The sequence below is a fragment of the Podarcis muralis genome, chromosome 17 (assembly GCF_964188315.1).
Source record: "Podarcis muralis chromosome 17, rPodMur119.hap1.1, whole genome shotgun sequence".
Taxonomy (NCBI): Eukaryota; Metazoa; Chordata; class Lepidosauria; order Squamata; family Lacertidae; genus Podarcis; species Podarcis muralis.
This window is the reverse complement of record NC_135671.1, coordinates 11,924,195-11,941,595: the sequence shown is the minus strand read 5'-3', so window position 1 is coordinate 11,941,595 and position 17,401 is coordinate 11,924,195. Positions and strand designations below refer to the sequence as shown.

The window sequence follows — 17,401 nt, the reverse complement described above, 5'->3', positions numbered from 1 at the left end:
TCCATCTGACTCTTGGGAAGAAGCAGGAGCTTAGGGGCAGACCATCCGCTAAGCGTGCAGGAGATCAATCCCTGACATTTCCAGTATGGACGACACTGGGCTGGATGGCCAAATGGTGAAATTGAGGATGGAAAGAGGTGTGTGTAGACAACTCTGACTTTTGCCATTCTAGAATGGAACTCTACAAAAGTATTATTCACATCCATTGCTCCACCTACTTTTGCCTCTTGTCATCCCCCCACTACGGCAGAGGTTTTCAACCTTTTTGAGTCCATGGCTCAATAATAATAATAATAATAATAATAATAATAATAATAATAATAATAATATATTATTATTTATACCACACCCATCTGGCTGGGTTTCCCCTGCCACTGGGCGGCTTCCAACACAATATTAAAATACAGTAATGCATCAAACATTAAAAGCTTCTCTAAACAGGGCTGCCTTCAGATGTCTTCTAAAAGTCAGATAGTTGTTTATTTCCTTGACATCTGGTGGGAGGGCATTCCACAGGGCAGGTGCCACTACCCAGAAGGCCCTCTGCCTGGTTCCCTGTAACTTGGCTTCTCACAGTCTTGAGTCCATATCAGGGGAAAAGGAGGGGTTTACACAAATATATAACAATAGCATTGCACAAAAGAGAACATCACCCTTAGGCTGGGAAAGCTAACCCACCCTGGCTTAAAGCAACTATCCTCTCCTAGCAAATATATATATATTAAAAGCTCAAGTGGAACACTTCATTACAAATGTCTACATTGCCACTTTCTCGCAGGGCTGCTTGAAGTATAGGAAGAGGAGCTCCTTGACATGCTCTGTGCCAGCTCAGTAACATTTTCAGGATCTGCACATAAAAACAAGAGGGGAGCAAAATATTACCCTGAACCTTTCTCAACAGCTATAGAAAAGCAGTAAAATCTTATGACAGTCATATGGTTGGTTTTACCATATAACTACCATATACCATCTCATATATCAGTACTGTATCTGTTCATTTCACTTCAATTGGCCTCAAGCCTGCTGGTTTGCGAGAAAGTGAGGGGCACTTCCTGTAAGCTACAAACTGATGGGCTTGTGAGGGAGCCTTGCTGCTCAGTGACACTTTCTTTGTATGCAGAAGCCCCTAATTTTAGTCCTTGGCATCTCCCAGCAGAGTTGAGAATATCTCCTGTTGGAAACCCTGGAGAAACTTCACCAGCTAGTATAGATTGGGTTCAGACCCTTTGGCCTGCCAGCTGTTGCTGTACTACAACTCCCATCAGCCCTAGGGGCAGTCCTAGTATCTGGTAGTCCATGCCCAATGGCAAGGGATGATGGGAGTTGCAGTTCAACTATGGCTGGAAGACCCAGGTTTCCCACATCTGTACTGAGTTAGGTGGACCAATGGGCTGACTCTATCTGAGGCAGTTTCCCTATGTTCATTACATTACAAAACCAAGCAGTCTTTCACAGAAACATTTGGAAGATTCTCAGATACCCCTTGTGAGCTTCCTATAGGAAGTTCATAAGACCAGAGCTATGGACTGGAAATCCCAGTTGCTTCCAATCTTGTCATAGTAACCATGCAAAGGCAAGCCTTTCTGCTTTTCTAGGGAAGATGACTCAGGAAAGGACTTCAGTCTTGTGGTTGGGGACAACTAAGCATGCAGCATGAGCCCCTCCTCATGAGTTAGCTCCCCAAACATCCAAGCTCCCTCGTGTAATCCCGCACTGGAAATACCAAGAGGCACACAAGGAGGATGCTGAATGTCAGAGATGCACACATTTCCAAGCTAGCGCACAGCCCTTTTGAGTCCACTCCACTCTTTGTTAAGGGGCGTACAGCTTCAGAAGTCATCAACTCGTCCATCAGGACAGGAGGTAGAGATGTGGAACCCATGGACCTCCAGGTGTTACTGCTCTCCAACTCTTGTTGTCCCTGACAATGCTGGTCTGGGCTGATGGGGTCTAAGAATATCTGGAGGGCCACAGGTTCTCCATCAGGACAGGAGGTAGAAATGTAGAACCCATGGTCTTCCAGATGTTACTGCTCTACAACTCTTGTCCCTGACAATGCTGGTCTGGGCTGATAGGGTCTAAGAATATCTGGAGGGCCACAGGTTCTCCATCTCTTCTAGGAGACCTCATCTGAATGCCACACTCTCTTGAAACAACATGGGCTGTATTGGACACCTTGCTGCCAGCTATGCCCTTCTGGATTATGCTTAGTGCCCAAGTATCCTGCCACTGGAACAGGCAACTTCTTTATCAATTCAATACATGGCTTTCTCCACCAACCTAACAGGTATGCCACTCTTTGTCTTTCAATATGGCTGTTGCATTTTTATTATAATTACTGCATGTTCCCCAACTCCTGACTCAATTTGGTTTTGACACTTGCAAAAGATTCCACACCCATCCACACCATACACCTAATCTGACTTACTTGCTCCTTTGTTTTCCCATGCTCATTCCCCAAATGGAAGTTGTCCTTCTCTGTAATGCCAAGCTTACTAGCCAGAAGCCTCCAGTTTCTTTTTCTTGTGGCTATCTCTGTGGCCACCTTAACAAGTTGCAGGTCACTCAGTCCTTCTTTATCCTGAATATCTGCAGTGAACTGCAAAAACAAAGTGGATTATTAGAGAACTGCATTCCATGGGTGAGCCACATGGTCTTCGATGGACTCAGCTTCTGGTTAGAACTTTATTCTGATTGGTTAACAACATAAAGTTATATTTTAAATGACCTTGCTAAGCGGAAACACATTAAACTAAACAGTAGCCATATTATAAAAACTTCTGAGGAGTTATCAGGTTTGCATCTAACAGCCTTGTATATTTCTCTTTTGCTCCCTTCACACTCTGTGAAAAGACAGAGCATGTAGAATGATGTACAGTGGTACTTCCAGTTACAAACTTAATTCGTTCTGGAGGTCTGTTCTTAACCTGAAACCGTTCTTAACCTGAGGTACCACTTAAGTTAATGGGGCCTCCTGCTGCTGGTGCATGATTTCCATTCTCATCCTGAGGTAAAGTTCTTAACCTGAGGTCGGGGCCGCCTTAACCATTGGCACCAGGAGTGCAGAGCACTCGGGTGCCAGGCTCCCAGGGGTGCCAGGCCGAGAGTCTGGGGCCCGAGGGTTGGAGTCTGGGGAAGATCCTGCCCGTTGGAGCACCGCAGCAGGTTCTTCTGCTGCTGGTGGCTCTGCACCACGAGTTCAGGGGCAAGGGAGCCAGCAAATTGCTGAGGTGGTTGGCCGGCCAGCTCCACCCTCCTGCGTGCCTGGGATTGGTGTAGAGCCGTGGAGAGCATGCTGTTCACACCACGAGGCACACAGCTTTGCTCAGCCGTCAATACTGACGCTTCGGACTGGTTTGTTGCACTGGGCTGGGGGGGGGGATGGGAGGATCTTTGCACCCCAGCGCCGCATGTGCTTAGGACAGCCCTACCTGAGGTACTACTTCGGGGTTAGCGGAGTCTGTAACCCAAAGTGTTTGTAACCCAAAGTGTTTGTAACCTGAGGTACCACTGTAAAAGGGCTGTGCTTCTGGCCCCGCCCAAACAATGTGCAGCTCCTCCCATTCATGAAATTGCATGGGTGCCTCTGCATGTAGTTACTGGCTTCCTCAGCTCCTGGAACCTCACACAGTAGATGATGGGGACAAAGAGAGAAACAGGTGTGTGTCTGGGCAGGTCCAGATGTGTGGGCTCACTGCAGCTTTCTAAGCACTTTGTCCCTTCATGGAAGTAACTGTTGGCTGCTTTTGGCAAAACGGTTGGCAACATCTCACTTTGGATCACAAAACAAGATGGTATCCAAAATGCTATTTCAGAATGTTCCGCTGAGTTCTCTTTAAAAGCTATGATTCCTTAGGAACAGGTCAAGAGTCTACATGGATATAGTACTGGGATTTCCACAAGATTTGAGGCATGTTCCATATGCTCTCCATGCAAATAGCCCTACCTGCAATTTCTAGACTACTGCATCTCAAGCCCTTGGGTCAGATTAAGTGTACTTCAAATAGATACACAAATCAAAAGCAGACGATTTAGAATTGCACTCTCTCTCACGCACATCCTTCTGAATTAATTTGATCTTTCAAAAGCCAGACCAATAAGAATGCCATTCAGAAGGCTGCTAAGCCTTGGCATTTTGCAGTTCTCTGTATTTAACAGATACGAGCTTTGCAAATATGTGGACTTATTAGAATTCTGGAAAGAGATGTTGACTGTACTCATATTGCTGGTTAGATGCAGAAATATTAAAAGTCCAACAGATATAATCTTGTTACGTGTTACGTATAATATGTCATGTGCATATTCTTTAATATAGATTGGTAACCACTTTCTTTACTCCCACAAATTATTATTAGTGAAAAGTGACAACTTTTTTTAAAAAAAGGGAAATCTTAAAAATAAATCATAATGTCTACTTACACTCAGATAAGAAGTAGGATGCTCAGTTTGTGTCAGATTTGGAGGTATTATTGGAAAATCTAGTGTAGATTTGACTATTTCTTCTGAAAAGGATAGAACCCAGGCAACAAACATATCTTCAGAGATATACCCTAAGGAGAAAATGTTCTTCTTACATTAATGCTATTTATCTGCAAGATAATGGGTGCTATCCTGTAACTAAAGTTACTAAATACTCGTCAGTGGCAGCCCCACACAGAGCACATTACTGTAGCCCAGTCTGGAAGTTCCCAAAGCATGGATATTCTACTACTAGGGAAGGTTGGTTTTAAAATGTGCTCTGATCCAAAGCTCTTCAGATATTCAGAGCTGGAGAAACGACTCCTAGGAAGAGCAGGACTCCCTATTCACTGAATTGCCAGGGGCAATAGCTGCACATGAGTGCAATGAGGATGGTTACATATTTCTATCTGGAATTGTCATGAATAGGAAAGTCCTTGTGGATGCAGAAAAGCTGTTTGCACACTGGGTTTCTGCGTAGAAAATAGTCTCTGGATCACAGAGTAATTTCCAGGTATGTATTTACATACATGGGACGCGGGTGGCGCTGTGGGTAAAAGCCTCAGCGCCTAGGGCTTGCCGATCGAAAGGTCGGCGGTTCGAATCCCCGCAGCGGGGTGCGCTCCCGTTGCTCAGTCCCAGCGCCTGCCAACCCAGCAGTTCGAAAGCACCTTCGGGTGCAAGTAGATAAATAGGGACCGCTTACTAGCGGGAAGGTAAACGGCGTTTCCGTGTGCTGCGCTGGCTCGCCAGATGCGGCTTTGTCACGCTGGCCACGTGACCCGGAAGTGTCTCCGGACAGCGCTGGACCCCGGCCTCTTAAGTGAGATGGGCGCACAACCCTAGAGTCTGTCAAGACTGGCCCGTACGGGCAGGGGTACCTTTACCTTATTTACATACATAAATACTTACTGCAAATTTATGTATGTAAAGAACCAGCAGTGACGGTATACGATGCTTTGGTTTTAAAATAATAAACACGATCTAGCCATAGTTAAGCACTTTTAAGCCCCATTGGTTTCAGTTGGGAGAAAGTGAGTACATTCTTAATTGTCTCATTGGAATTAACAGGAACAGCTTGACTTCAGTTGAGTCATGTAAAAGCAAAATAATCCTGGAAACCACGTCTCTCTTTGCAAACTCCCCCTCATTTCTGTTTGCCACATAACGAAGAATCCACAAGATGGTGCTGTGTCACATCCTTTATGAAAGAAATGCATTGTTTTTGATCTTCTTTCAGTCAATTTAAGTTTTCTGTTAACATGGTATCCTACACATCATGGAGCCTGGAATGCGCATTTCTTCAATCAATATTCTCAAAAAGTCAGCAAATTACCTTGATTGTCTTTATCCACTTCATTGAGGAAAGTAGCAGAAAGTTCATCAACGGCACTGCAACTTTGCATAGGATATAAGTCATGCAGCAAACCCCTGAGTTGTTCCTTGCCAACAATGCCAGATAATAATGTTTGGTATAGTCCTAAGCAAGGGAGATGAAAAACAAACTGGAGGTTATTTTCTAAATCTGCTCCAAATATTTCTCCCGTTTTTATTATTAGTTAGAATTACTGGCCATTTTGGAGAAGTAAAAAATCCTGCCATCGTTGTCCCCCTCTCCCCAAAATTACTGATACTTCCACCTTCCAAGATTATGCACATGGGGAATTCCAACCAGTCATGGATCACAGAGTGAACAGGATGATTTTGTGCCACGGATTCCATCTAACAAGTTGCTAGGCAGTAGTGGAGGCCAAAATCTTGTGGGTACAGGACTGAAATCTTGGGTCAGATTAAAAAGCCCGTCTAGATCTCTGAACATTTTAGATCAGGGGTCAGCGAACTTTTTCAGCAAGGGGCCGGTCCACTGTCCCTCAGACCTTGGGGTGGGGGGCGGACTATATTTTGGGGTGGGAGGAAATGAACGAATTCCTATGCCCCACAAATAACTCAAAGATGCATTTTAAATAAAAGGACACATTCTACTCATGTAAAAACATGCTGATTCCTGGACCATCCGCGGGCTGGATTTAGAAGGTGATTGGGCCGGATTCGGCCTCCGGGCCATAGTTTGCCTACCCATGTTTTAGATGGGGCAGGAAGTCATAGATGGGGCACAATGATGTTAGCCAGCAACCTGGCATCAGCAGTCAGGTTCTGAAGACCTTTCCACGTCACACTATGGAATCTGAAGCAACCAAACAGCACCACCACAGAAACTGCAAGTAACCAGTTTAAGCAGGAATTGCCTATTCACCAAGACGCCACTGTAGACACAGCTTTGGGAGCAGGACAAGGAGGTACAGCAGTGGCAGTGGGTGAATAATTTCTTGGAGACTGGATCTACTGCCCATATGGATCCTGCTGCCTGAGGTGGTCACCTCACCTTGCCTCATGGGTGGGCTGGCCCTGGGTCTAGCCCACAGACACTCTCTGCATCTCCTCCCTCCTCTGTGGTAGTGGCTTCAATCATGGATTTAATGGGACTTTGGTCTGAGGAAGCAAGGAAAACAATCTTCTCTTAAGTATATTTATCCAATACCGCACAGACAGAAGAAAGGAGATTTAGCCAAAAAGGGTTCAAGAACAATTGACTTTGGCCTCAAGGCAAATACAAGCTTAGCATTCACAATATTGTTCTCTGGTGACAATATCAGAATGCCACTTTTATAAAGCTAAACTCCTGTGTACCAATGACACTTACAATCCGGAGCACCCTCTGCCCCACCAATTTTGTTAAGGAAAAAAAAGAAAAGCGTGCACTTGGGAAATCAATAAATCTTTAGATGTGCGTCATTATCATTTTTATGAGTTCGGTGAAATCACAGATGCTGTATCCTCTTCATTTGGGATAATTGCATTGTTTGCATGCATCACGGGAATTAGAGTGGAATGACGGTAATTTATTGATTTGTACAAAAGGGCTTACCACTCATGTGGTAAAAACAAACAAAAAGGTATTGGCTGCTTTAAAAGCCAGATGTGCCCCAAAATCCTGTCAATAACTGATGTTTCTAAGAACCATTGATTTGTTCTTAAGCAAAGCCAATCTGCAAAGGGGTTTTTCTCAAGTTTCCCATGTTGGAGCAAGTTAATTGAGCTAAGGGGCAGGATCTCGAAAGATACAAGAACTGTTTATGATTATTCTTGAGCTCAAACCTGGCACTTTTTCTGTGGGCACGACCAGTGCTATTTTACTAGAAAAAGAGGTGCCAGAACTCACAATGAACATCTCCTTCATTCTCTTAGAATGGCAAAGGCACCCACCTGAGAGCTGCCAGAACTGAGTTCTGGCTGAAAAAAACACACCCTAGGCATGGCATTGCTGATATTGGCAAGGTGACAAGCTGATCTTTAAACCCTAAATGGCCTCGGTCCAGTATACTGTACCTGAAGGAGCATCTCCACCCCCATCATTCAGCCTGGACACTGAGGACTAGCGCTGAGGGCCTTCTGGCGGTTCCCTCACTGCAAGAAGTGAGGTTACAGGGAACCAGGCAGAGGGCCTTTTCGGTGGTGGCACCCACCCTATGGAACACCCTCCCATCAGATGTCAAGGAAATAAACAACTATCCAACTTTTAGAAGATATCTGAAGGCAGCCCTGTTTAGGGAAGTTTTTAATGTTTGAAGTTTTATTCTGTTTTTAATGTTCTGTTGAAAGCCGCCCAGAGTGGTTGGGGAAACAAAGGCCCTAGCATGATAGAAAGGAATTCATTTTTTTAAATTTTATTTTAAAATGGTTTGCAAGTAACTTTAACACACAATGGTGGATCCAAACTAAGGAAACTGTACTTCATTCCCATTGAGATCATTGGGCCAAGTGAGCCATGGTGTAAGTAAGCTCCATTGATTTCAATGGAAACTAAGAGAAATTAAAATGCAGTGCGATCAGCCCTCTGTTTACTCGGGAATATTCTATCCTTTCTATTAATTGCTTTATTCAGCTGCCCGAATCTTTCAACATTGCTAAAATGTTGCCATACTCCCAAGCTTCTCTTTTCGTTTTCTCTCCCCCACAGCTCAGTTTTCTTCATTGAAAAACAGCCTTCAGCAGAGGATATCTAGATTATTGAAGTGTGAATCTCCTTGCAAGCCTGGCAGTAATCCAAAATTCCTATTAATTTGGAATATAAGAGTCAATTTCATGGTTTAAGTCTCATGATGCAAGCCCACGTTTCAACGCTGGTCAGAGATACCAGGCTGTGTCGCAAATACTGCGGACTAATGCTCTGCCCTACTCAGAAATGCTGGGCCTTGCCAACGAACCTTATCAGGGATTCTCAAATAGCCACCCTATAGAATCAAGCAATGCCTAACAGTGACTGATGAATCTATTTTTGATGCTATTATTCTGTGACCAGAGTTAGTACAGTCGGACTGATGAATTTTTATTCGGACGTCAGCTGCTAGCTACACATCTGAATACTTCTTCAGCCTGCAGGAAAGATTCATTAGTATCTGTCGTGGCCCTTGGGGGCTCTGTAGCTATCTGTTTTTGTTGCTATTTCATTGTCACAGATTTGCAAGAATCCAAGCAAGCTTCATCTTATTCCAAGAGAAAAGAAAACAATCACGGAATCCAGCCCCCCAAAACTACAAAAGTGTTATTATGGAGGTGGATCCTCGCTTCCCCTTAATGTTTTCCCAGCAAGCATCTAGTGCGGCTGTTAACAATTTGATAACTAAGAACATCCTAGTCTGATCTATCAGCCACGTCTGGATCAATAGCTGCAGCAAACAGCTTCAAACACAGTCATGGGTCCCTAAAGCATGCAAGCCCCACAGCAACGACCCTTGCTAAAAAGAAAACAGTAGAAATCCTGAATTCTAGTCCCTACCATTCCTTCACTAATATGTTTTCCTGTCAATGATGGTGATGTGGGGTCCTTAATATATCATTCATACCTTCAGACTCACTGCTTTAGTACACAAAAGTTTAAAGCCCTACAGACATGTTCTAGAATGAAGTGAACCACTCATAAGTCTCTAACGCTGACCTAGCTAGGAAGATCCAGGTGTCTTCTTATTATATAATATATGAGGAGAAATGCACCAAAATTGAGTGAATATATGGTATAGGAGGAACTAGTATAGTGGTACCTCGGGTTAAGAACTTAATTCGTTCTGGAGGTCCGTTCTTAACCTGAAACTGTTCTTAACCTGAGGTACCACTTTAGCTAATGGGGCCTCCCACTGCCGCCGCACCACCGCCATGCGATTTCTGTTCTCATCCTGAAGCAAAGTTCTTAACCCGAGGTACTATTTCTGGTCACTGGAAGGACAGATCCTGAAGCTGAGGCTCCAATACTTTGGCCACCTCATGAGAAGAGAAGACTCCCTGGAAAAGACCCTGATGTTGGGAAAGATTGAGGGCACAAGGAGAAGGGGACAGCAGAGGACGAGATGGTTGGGCAGTGTTCTCGAAGCTACCAGTATGAGTCTGACCAAACTGCGGGAGGCAGTGGAAGACAGGAGTGCCTGGCGTGCTCTGGTCCATGGGGTCACGAAGAGTCGGACACGACTAAATGACTAAACAACTATTTCTGGGTTAGCGGAGTCTGTAACCTGAAGCGTCTGTAACCCGAGGTACCACTGTACTAGGCATATTTACTTGGGCAGGAGTGGGGAACCTCAGGCTCACGAGTCAAATGCCCTTTGTATCTGCCACTCATGACTCTTCCCAGGCCACACTCCTGGTTGGCCCTGCTTTGCTCCTTGATGGTTTTTGTCTGGCTAGAATATCTCATCTCATCGAGTCATAGAGTTGAAAAGGACCCCGAGGGTCATCTAGTCCCAGTGGCATTGCTGGCAACATCAACCCTGCCATGTGGGAATCCCTTGCAGATGACAACAGTGCCTGGAGACAGGCAGCAAAGTTGTGTAAACAAAGTAGTGGCCAGAGCAGAAAGGACCGCTGGGAGGAGAGCAGAGAGAAGGAACGCCGTGATGCATCTGCAGCAGCACAACTGGACACCTTCATCTGCCCCAGCTGCAACAAAACATCTCTCCCACATCAGTCTCTACAGCCACAGCAGGCGCTGCAACTGTCCAACAGCTTGAACTCACCCCAAAAGGCACACTCCTCCACTGTCTCCCAAGACAGATGGATGCCCACAAATTACCGTATTTTTTGCTCCATAAGATGCACTTTTCCCCCACCTAAAAAGTAAGGGGAAATGTCTGTGCGTCTTATGGAGTGAATGTGTGGTTGATCGCTGGCTCCGTTTCTGGCCCCGCCCCCTTGCCCAGGCCTCCACTGTTGAATGTTCTGCAGATGGAGGCTGTTTCTTTCCCCAGTGACATGTGACTGGCTGATTAAATTATCTGTCTGGAAATTGTAGAAATGGCTCCCTTTCCTTTCCTACAGAAGCTGCAGAACTGTGAGCTGAACCCCATAAAAACAGGATTTTTTCCGTTTGCAAAGTAAGCTCAACAGCTTTGAACTGATCCTCAAAAAAACGGCTTTTCCCCTTTGCAAAAGAAGCTGCAGAACTGTGAGCTGATCCCCCCAAAAACGGGGTTTTCCCCCTTTCCTCCTCTAAAAACTAGGTGCGTCTTATGGTCAGTCTTATGGAGTGAAAAATACAGTATTTATATACTGAGTACTGTAAAATCTATATTTATGCTATTTTCCTCTCATATACCTACCATGTCCATAAGTCTGTGTGTTTTGTTTGTTTGTTTTTCCTCTTTTTCTAAGATGTATATCTGTTGAATCTTTTTTTTTTTTAATGACAGAGCCACCCCTTTCTACTCACAACAACTCTGTAAGGTAGGTTAGGTGGAGAAGCAATTGTGGGCCCATGGTCACCCAATGAGCTTTGTAGCTGAGTGGGGATTTGGTCTTCCAGCATCTAGTCCAACACACTAAGTAGTCATTGGACCACACTGGCTCTCAAATGAAGTTTGATGGGTAGGCTTATAAGGAAAGACATGATCCTTCAGATATCCCGGTTCTAAGCCACTTAGGGCTTTACATGTCATAACCTATAGAAATCACACAACTGAAGTTACTCTCAAGAAATTCACATCCATATTTTTCAATCAAAGCTCCTTTCTCCCATGACTGTAGGCGAAATAATTTTAGAAAATGCTGTGAGATAAGAACTGGATTACAGTCTTTTGTTTCACAGAGAAGGCCAAGCCCCTAGAGCTATATCATTTCTGTAAAGCATTGGGTGTGTGCCTGGGGCTGGGGTTTTGAGAAGAAAGGAGCAGTTATTCCTGTTTGGTTGTTTTTAAACAAAATGATTTAATAGCAATAATAGTCGTTCCAGCAAAGGATTGTCCAGCAGCCAGCTGGAGGTAATAGCCCAAAACAAAGCAAAATTCCAGAATATCAGTTTCCCCCATCTGGCCATTAATCTGCAGGAAATGCACTGTGTGCTGTAATTGCTTTAATTAATCAAATGAACTCTGCACTTCAAAACTGGTATTCCTGGGTTTTTCAATTGAGACAGCTAATCCCATCAGGTATTTCAAAAGCAAAACCTTTCAGCACTTCTTCACTCCTTCCAAGCCTGGGTAATGAATCAATAATTTCATTTTGAATGCAGAGCAGCTGAACGTGGGCAACAGATTTATACCTACAGCAATGTGATGCCTGAGTATAATGTTATTCAACCTGTTTCTTGGATTTCCCAAGAAGGCTAATCCAATAGAATTTATCATTAACCAACTACAGGAGGAGACCCTCCATGGAGCTTGAAGAGGAACTCTGTAAAGTAGAACATATAGTCACCTTACAGGGCAACAGGGGAGAAGAGAGGAAGATAATTTCATGAACTAAGAATACCATTTTAGGATCCAGCCCCATGCCCAGGAAAGATAGTTGATGTATAAAATCATTCTGATAAAAGTCCTGATCTAAATCTACAGCAGAATGGACTAAAACAACCTAATGCAATACACATAAGAAAGTGAGTAAACCCTGAACTACAAGCCAGTAATGAATTAGTATGCAAAAAGCAAGTAAACTAGAAAATCATGTGGCTTCAATCTCTACTCACTCATCTGGAAGCAAGTCCCATTGAAATAAATGGGGCCCGTGTCTGAAAACATGCAGATGCCATCAAAAAGTAAATGGCATTTTCCATTCCAAGAGACACAAGACACAACTTTTCATGAATACTAAACTACAGAGAAAATTGATAGTGATCCCTGGAGAACAAAATACTGGGTAGAAGAATATCCCCCGACAACACGACAAAACTACCACACACGACTGCTTCTGTATAATCATCCCACACAAGCAAGCAAACCTCCCTGGACTTGACTGGAGTTCGGCTGATTTACAAAGGCAAAGCCCATATCTTACCCAGACTCTTAGTCTGCCAATAGGTTACAGACTGCAGTACTGAAATAGCCATACATTCATTCTCATTTGCAGCACAGGGCATTTGCTGATTTGATGTCCCAAGCCATAAACGTGTCCACAATGAGGTGGGAATTGGGCTACAACCAATGTGGGTGCAACCACCTATACAAATCTTCATTGTTGAATAGATAGGTCTTTTTTCCTTTGCTCTTTCTTCCAAGGCTCTGCCTTGCTGTGTATTCGATTCATTCCTTTATTTTTTTTGTCATAATATAGTGCTTGCTTGGTCTATTCTGCATGGTCTCTGATCTGGCTTTTTTGTTTGGGCCAGAGGATAACCCTGTAGAAGATTCTTTAAGTACTTAGAACATAAGAAGAGCCTACTGGATCAGGCCAATGGCCCATCAAGCCTAGCATCCAGCTCTCACAGTAGCCAGCTAGATGTCTATAGGAAGCCAGTAAGAAGGATCTGGGCACAACAGCAACTGAGACTTCCTGCTTCTTGTAGAGATGGACCATAGCCATCATAGCTAGCTGCCTTTGATGGGTGACAAACACATTTATTTGAGTTGTGATGGTGTCATGGCTAAAGCCACAATTCTGGAAGATGCTTCAAGATGAATCTCTTGAAATATTTAGATTGTTTTCAACCTTCTTTACTGGTGTTCTGATAACAGTAAGGACTTGTGAGATAACACACATCAGACAGAGTTTTATACATTAATAGCACGTTCTGCAATTGCATTCCTAATCAATGCAGAGAATACAATAGGTGGCTTTTATTTTATTTTTTTAAAAAAACTAGTTTTGTGAGTGAAATATCAGTCTTAATCATTTCCTCAGTTATTATTTCCTCAAGAACGTTAACCCTTGATTGGGTATCATATAGATTCATCATAATGACTGTTGGATAAATCTGTCAATTTAAGCTTCTCTCGGTTTCTTATTTTCCCAGTCTTGTTCAGTTCTCCATATTTCCACATTCAATTGTGATTTGTTTTTAAAACTCTTGAAAATTTACCAGCGTTTTAGTGTGAATTTTTTCCTTATGTACACAGGTTTGATGTAGTTCTGCCTAATATACGTATTTTTTGCAAAGTGCATAATGTAATGCATTTTGTGTTATTTTCATCTATTTCTGCATTTTTATGCAAGCTTTCCCCTAGTAAATGCATATTTGTGCACATTACTTTGTGTACAAAATTCAGAGATGTGCAAAGTTCAAAGGATGGCTCCATTTTGGTTCATGCACCGTTTCAGAAAGTGTGAATATGGCAGGTTCCCCTTAAAATGCAAATTGAAATGGATTTCTCCTCCCTCCTTAGATATGACATGAATGGATCTCTCAGTAGCCTTACCTTATTATATGTTTAACAGCGGTAAGAAGGAAAGGAAAAAGTCTAAAGGCATATCTGCTTCTTAAGTATATTCCAGCTGTTATCTTACCCAGCTAGGGACAGTATCTTAACATTTGTTGTGACAGCAAATAAGAGCTCAAGATCAGATGCCACCATACTCTACAAGGATAATACTGTGCCGTGCGAGGCCTCTGTCGAATGTGTCAGCAGATAGTGTCTACTGCAAGATTTAACACTGAAACTAACGGAATGCTTAAGAGCAATTGAATAAACAGAGAGGACTAATATAAATCCTGGAATTATGTCTTACCTTTTACTTTGGTCTCCAAGCTGCTTTTAGATAGCCAGGACAAAGCATTACAGTAAGTCTGGAACGTTAACTGGTCACCATCCGTGACAGGAATTTGCTTTAACAACTGAAACAAACAGACAAACTTATTCAAAACCAAGGAGATAAATGATTTCTCTATCTTAAATACAGTGGTACCTTGGATTCCATACGGTTCAGGTTACATACGCTTCAGGTTACAGACTTTGCTAACCCAGAAATATTACCTCGGGTTAAGAACTTTGCTTCAGGATGACAACAGAAATCGGGCTCCGGCAGCACGGCAGCAGCAGGAGGCCCCATTAGCTAAAGCGGTGCTTCAGGTTAAGAATAGTTTCAGGTTAAGAACAGACCTCCGGAACGAATTAAGTACTTAACCCGGGGTACCACTGTATTTTTCTCCTAAATTTCCATGCAGGGCCAGCCATAACATTAGGCATAGTGAGGCAATCGCCTCAAATGACAGGTGTTATGGAGCAGCAGCAGCAGCCATCCAGCCACTCCACCTGAGCCTCCTATTTGTTCTCCTCTGTCAGAAGACACAGCTATGTGTGCCACACAGACTGTCTACCTTCCTGAACCCCCAAATATTAGCAAAAGTGGAGATTAGTACTGAGCGATCCATTGTGTATTGATGACATTGTTTTCCATGCAGAGCAAGACACTCATCGCAATGCAAATATCTGCATTCTCCATTGGCTACATGCTCAGGATTGATGAACCCAGTTTTTGCTATAGTACACATATAACTAACAATTAAGCTCCTTATTTTGGAGATTTATAGCATCATCACTATGTAAGCTTGAGAAGGAAAACAATATCTGCCAATTTCTACTATGTGAAGTGACTGGCAGCAGCTTTGACTGTTGCACCAATTATGCCTTGCACATATCTATTTTAAGAGTACAGCACGTGCATTCCCCTTGCCACAGGAGGGAGCACTAGAATCAAATTTTAAGCAAGCAACATTTCCTGCCTCTTTGCTTCCTTTCATTAAATAGGTTAACCAAATATATTAAAAATCACCAGGCAGTCAACTGTAACTGACTTCAAAACATAATTATTTATATTACTTTCCAATTAACAGCTCTTTGTTCTCTTAAAGACTCATCATGTTGCAGAATATAAAAATATGGTTACTTATACGCCTTAATTTTTCATCCCACCTTTCTTCCAAGGATTCCAAAAATTGTAGAATTGGAAGGGTCATTGAGAGTCATCTAGTCCAACCCTGTGCAATGCAGGAACCTTGCATTATTTTCTTGCGCCCCCCCCCCAATATTTAATCTTCACAACAACCCTCCAAGGTTGGTTAAGCTGAGAGGATAAAAACCAAAACAAAAGTGTTGTTTCTACAGCAGCAGGCACATAGGAACAGGGGAGAGAGAATCACTGCTTTCTCATATAAAATATTGATTCTATAGATTGGTTGCTATGCACATTTCTAACACTCCCTTCCTTGGGGGGTCACTGCTGAAAAATACTTATAGTATATCATCTGGATGATGTGCTGTAACTATTCTTCAGAAATTGCCCCTGAGAGAGAACTCGAGTTTAAAGTCTCCAATATATAGAATAAATATTCCTTATCATTAATCAGCAGTTTTCCTGTTTCTTTTGTTCCACTTTCAACCGCCAACCACAAAACTTCCCCTTCTTAATCTGTGGAATGAAGGCAAAAACTTTTATGCCTTTGGCCACATGTGTTTTGTCCTGGCTGCCAATATATAGTAGCCTTACAGTTCCAAGTTTTTAACGATGCGTAACGATTACTGGAGGTTCTTCTCATACTTGCAAGACCTTTTGCATCGCACACATTCCTGCAACTGGGTTCTGTGAACAGCTAGTTCTGTGAGTAGCGAGCAAATTTCTAAGGAATGTTCAGGGATAAGGGCTGACTTACTGTACCTTCAGAGGGCCGGGAATCTCCATGGAAACTCCACTGCACAAGGACCAGACTGGCAAAGGAAGAGAAACCATGGCTGGAAGAAACTCCAGAAGGCAGTGAGGTTGATGAGTCTTGATGGCTGTGATGAGCAACCAGCAAGACTTTTCCACATTTTTATTATTCTTTTAAGGAGGGGGAATACTGTCCTTGACAGTCTTCACTGTCTGTGAAGTAAGCTAATCCCCCACCTCAGTCCCTGAAATTCTTAGAAAATTCTCCTGCTCGGTCACAGTTTGGAGATGGGTTTTCTTTCCATTTTGCTATTACAGTGGTACCTCGGGTTACATACGCTTCAGGTTGCATACACTTCAGGTTACAGACTCTGCTAACCCAGAAATAGTACCTCGGGTTAAGAACTTTGCTTCAGGATGAGAACAGAAATCGTTCTACGGCGGCGTGGCAGCAGCAGGAGGCCCCATTAGCTAAAGTGGTGCTTCAGGTTAAGAACAGTTTCAGGTTAAGAACGGACCTCCGGAACGAATTAAGTACTTAACCCGAGGTACCACTGTAGTTTGACCAAAAATATCAGGCTGGCTGTAATAAAAAAATGTACCATTTTCATACTTTCATTGCAATTAGGTTCTCCCAAAAGACATTCTATCTGTTGCAGAAATACCACTTGTGAAGTGCAAGCATATCGTTTATTGACTCATAAATAAACCTTCTTCTATATAGAGATATGGGACACGGGTGGCGCTGTGGGTAAAAGCCTCAGTGCCTAGGGCTTGCTGATCGAAAGGTCGGCGGTTCGAATCCCTGCGGCGGGGTGCGCTCCCATTGTTCGGTCCCAGCGCCTGCCAACCTAGCAGTTCGAAAGCACCTCCGGGTGCAAGTAGATAAATAGGGACCGCTTACTAGCGGGAAGGTAAACGGCGTTTCCGTGTGCGGCTCTGGCTTGCCAGGGCAGCGATGTCACGCTGGCCACGTGACCCGGAAGTGTCTGCGGACAGCGCTGGCCCCCGGCCTCTTGAGTGAGATGGGCGCACAACCCCA

At 43.5% G+C, this 17,401-nt stretch overlaps 1 protein-coding gene across 1 annotated transcript in view; it reads right to left on the bottom strand.

Moving 5' to 3' along the window:
- Positions 1-315: 315 nt before the first annotated feature.
- The window catches only part of LOC114587817 (uncharacterized), a 30,780-nt gene continuing 13,694 nt past the window's right edge, over positions 316-17,401 (bottom strand). The window contains exons 4-8 of the mRNA XM_077921212.1: positions 14,443-14,548; positions 5,795-5,938; positions 4,420-4,550; positions 2,429-2,599; positions 316-847 (exon numbers count right to left, since the gene is read on the bottom strand). Coding sequence (XP_077777338.1) covers positions 722-847; positions 2,429-2,599; positions 4,420-4,550; positions 5,795-5,938; positions 14,443-14,548 — 678 coding nt within the window. The 3' untranslated portion in view covers positions 316-721. The remainder of the gene's footprint in view (positions 848-2,428; positions 2,600-4,419; positions 4,551-5,794; positions 5,939-14,442; positions 14,549-17,401) is intronic.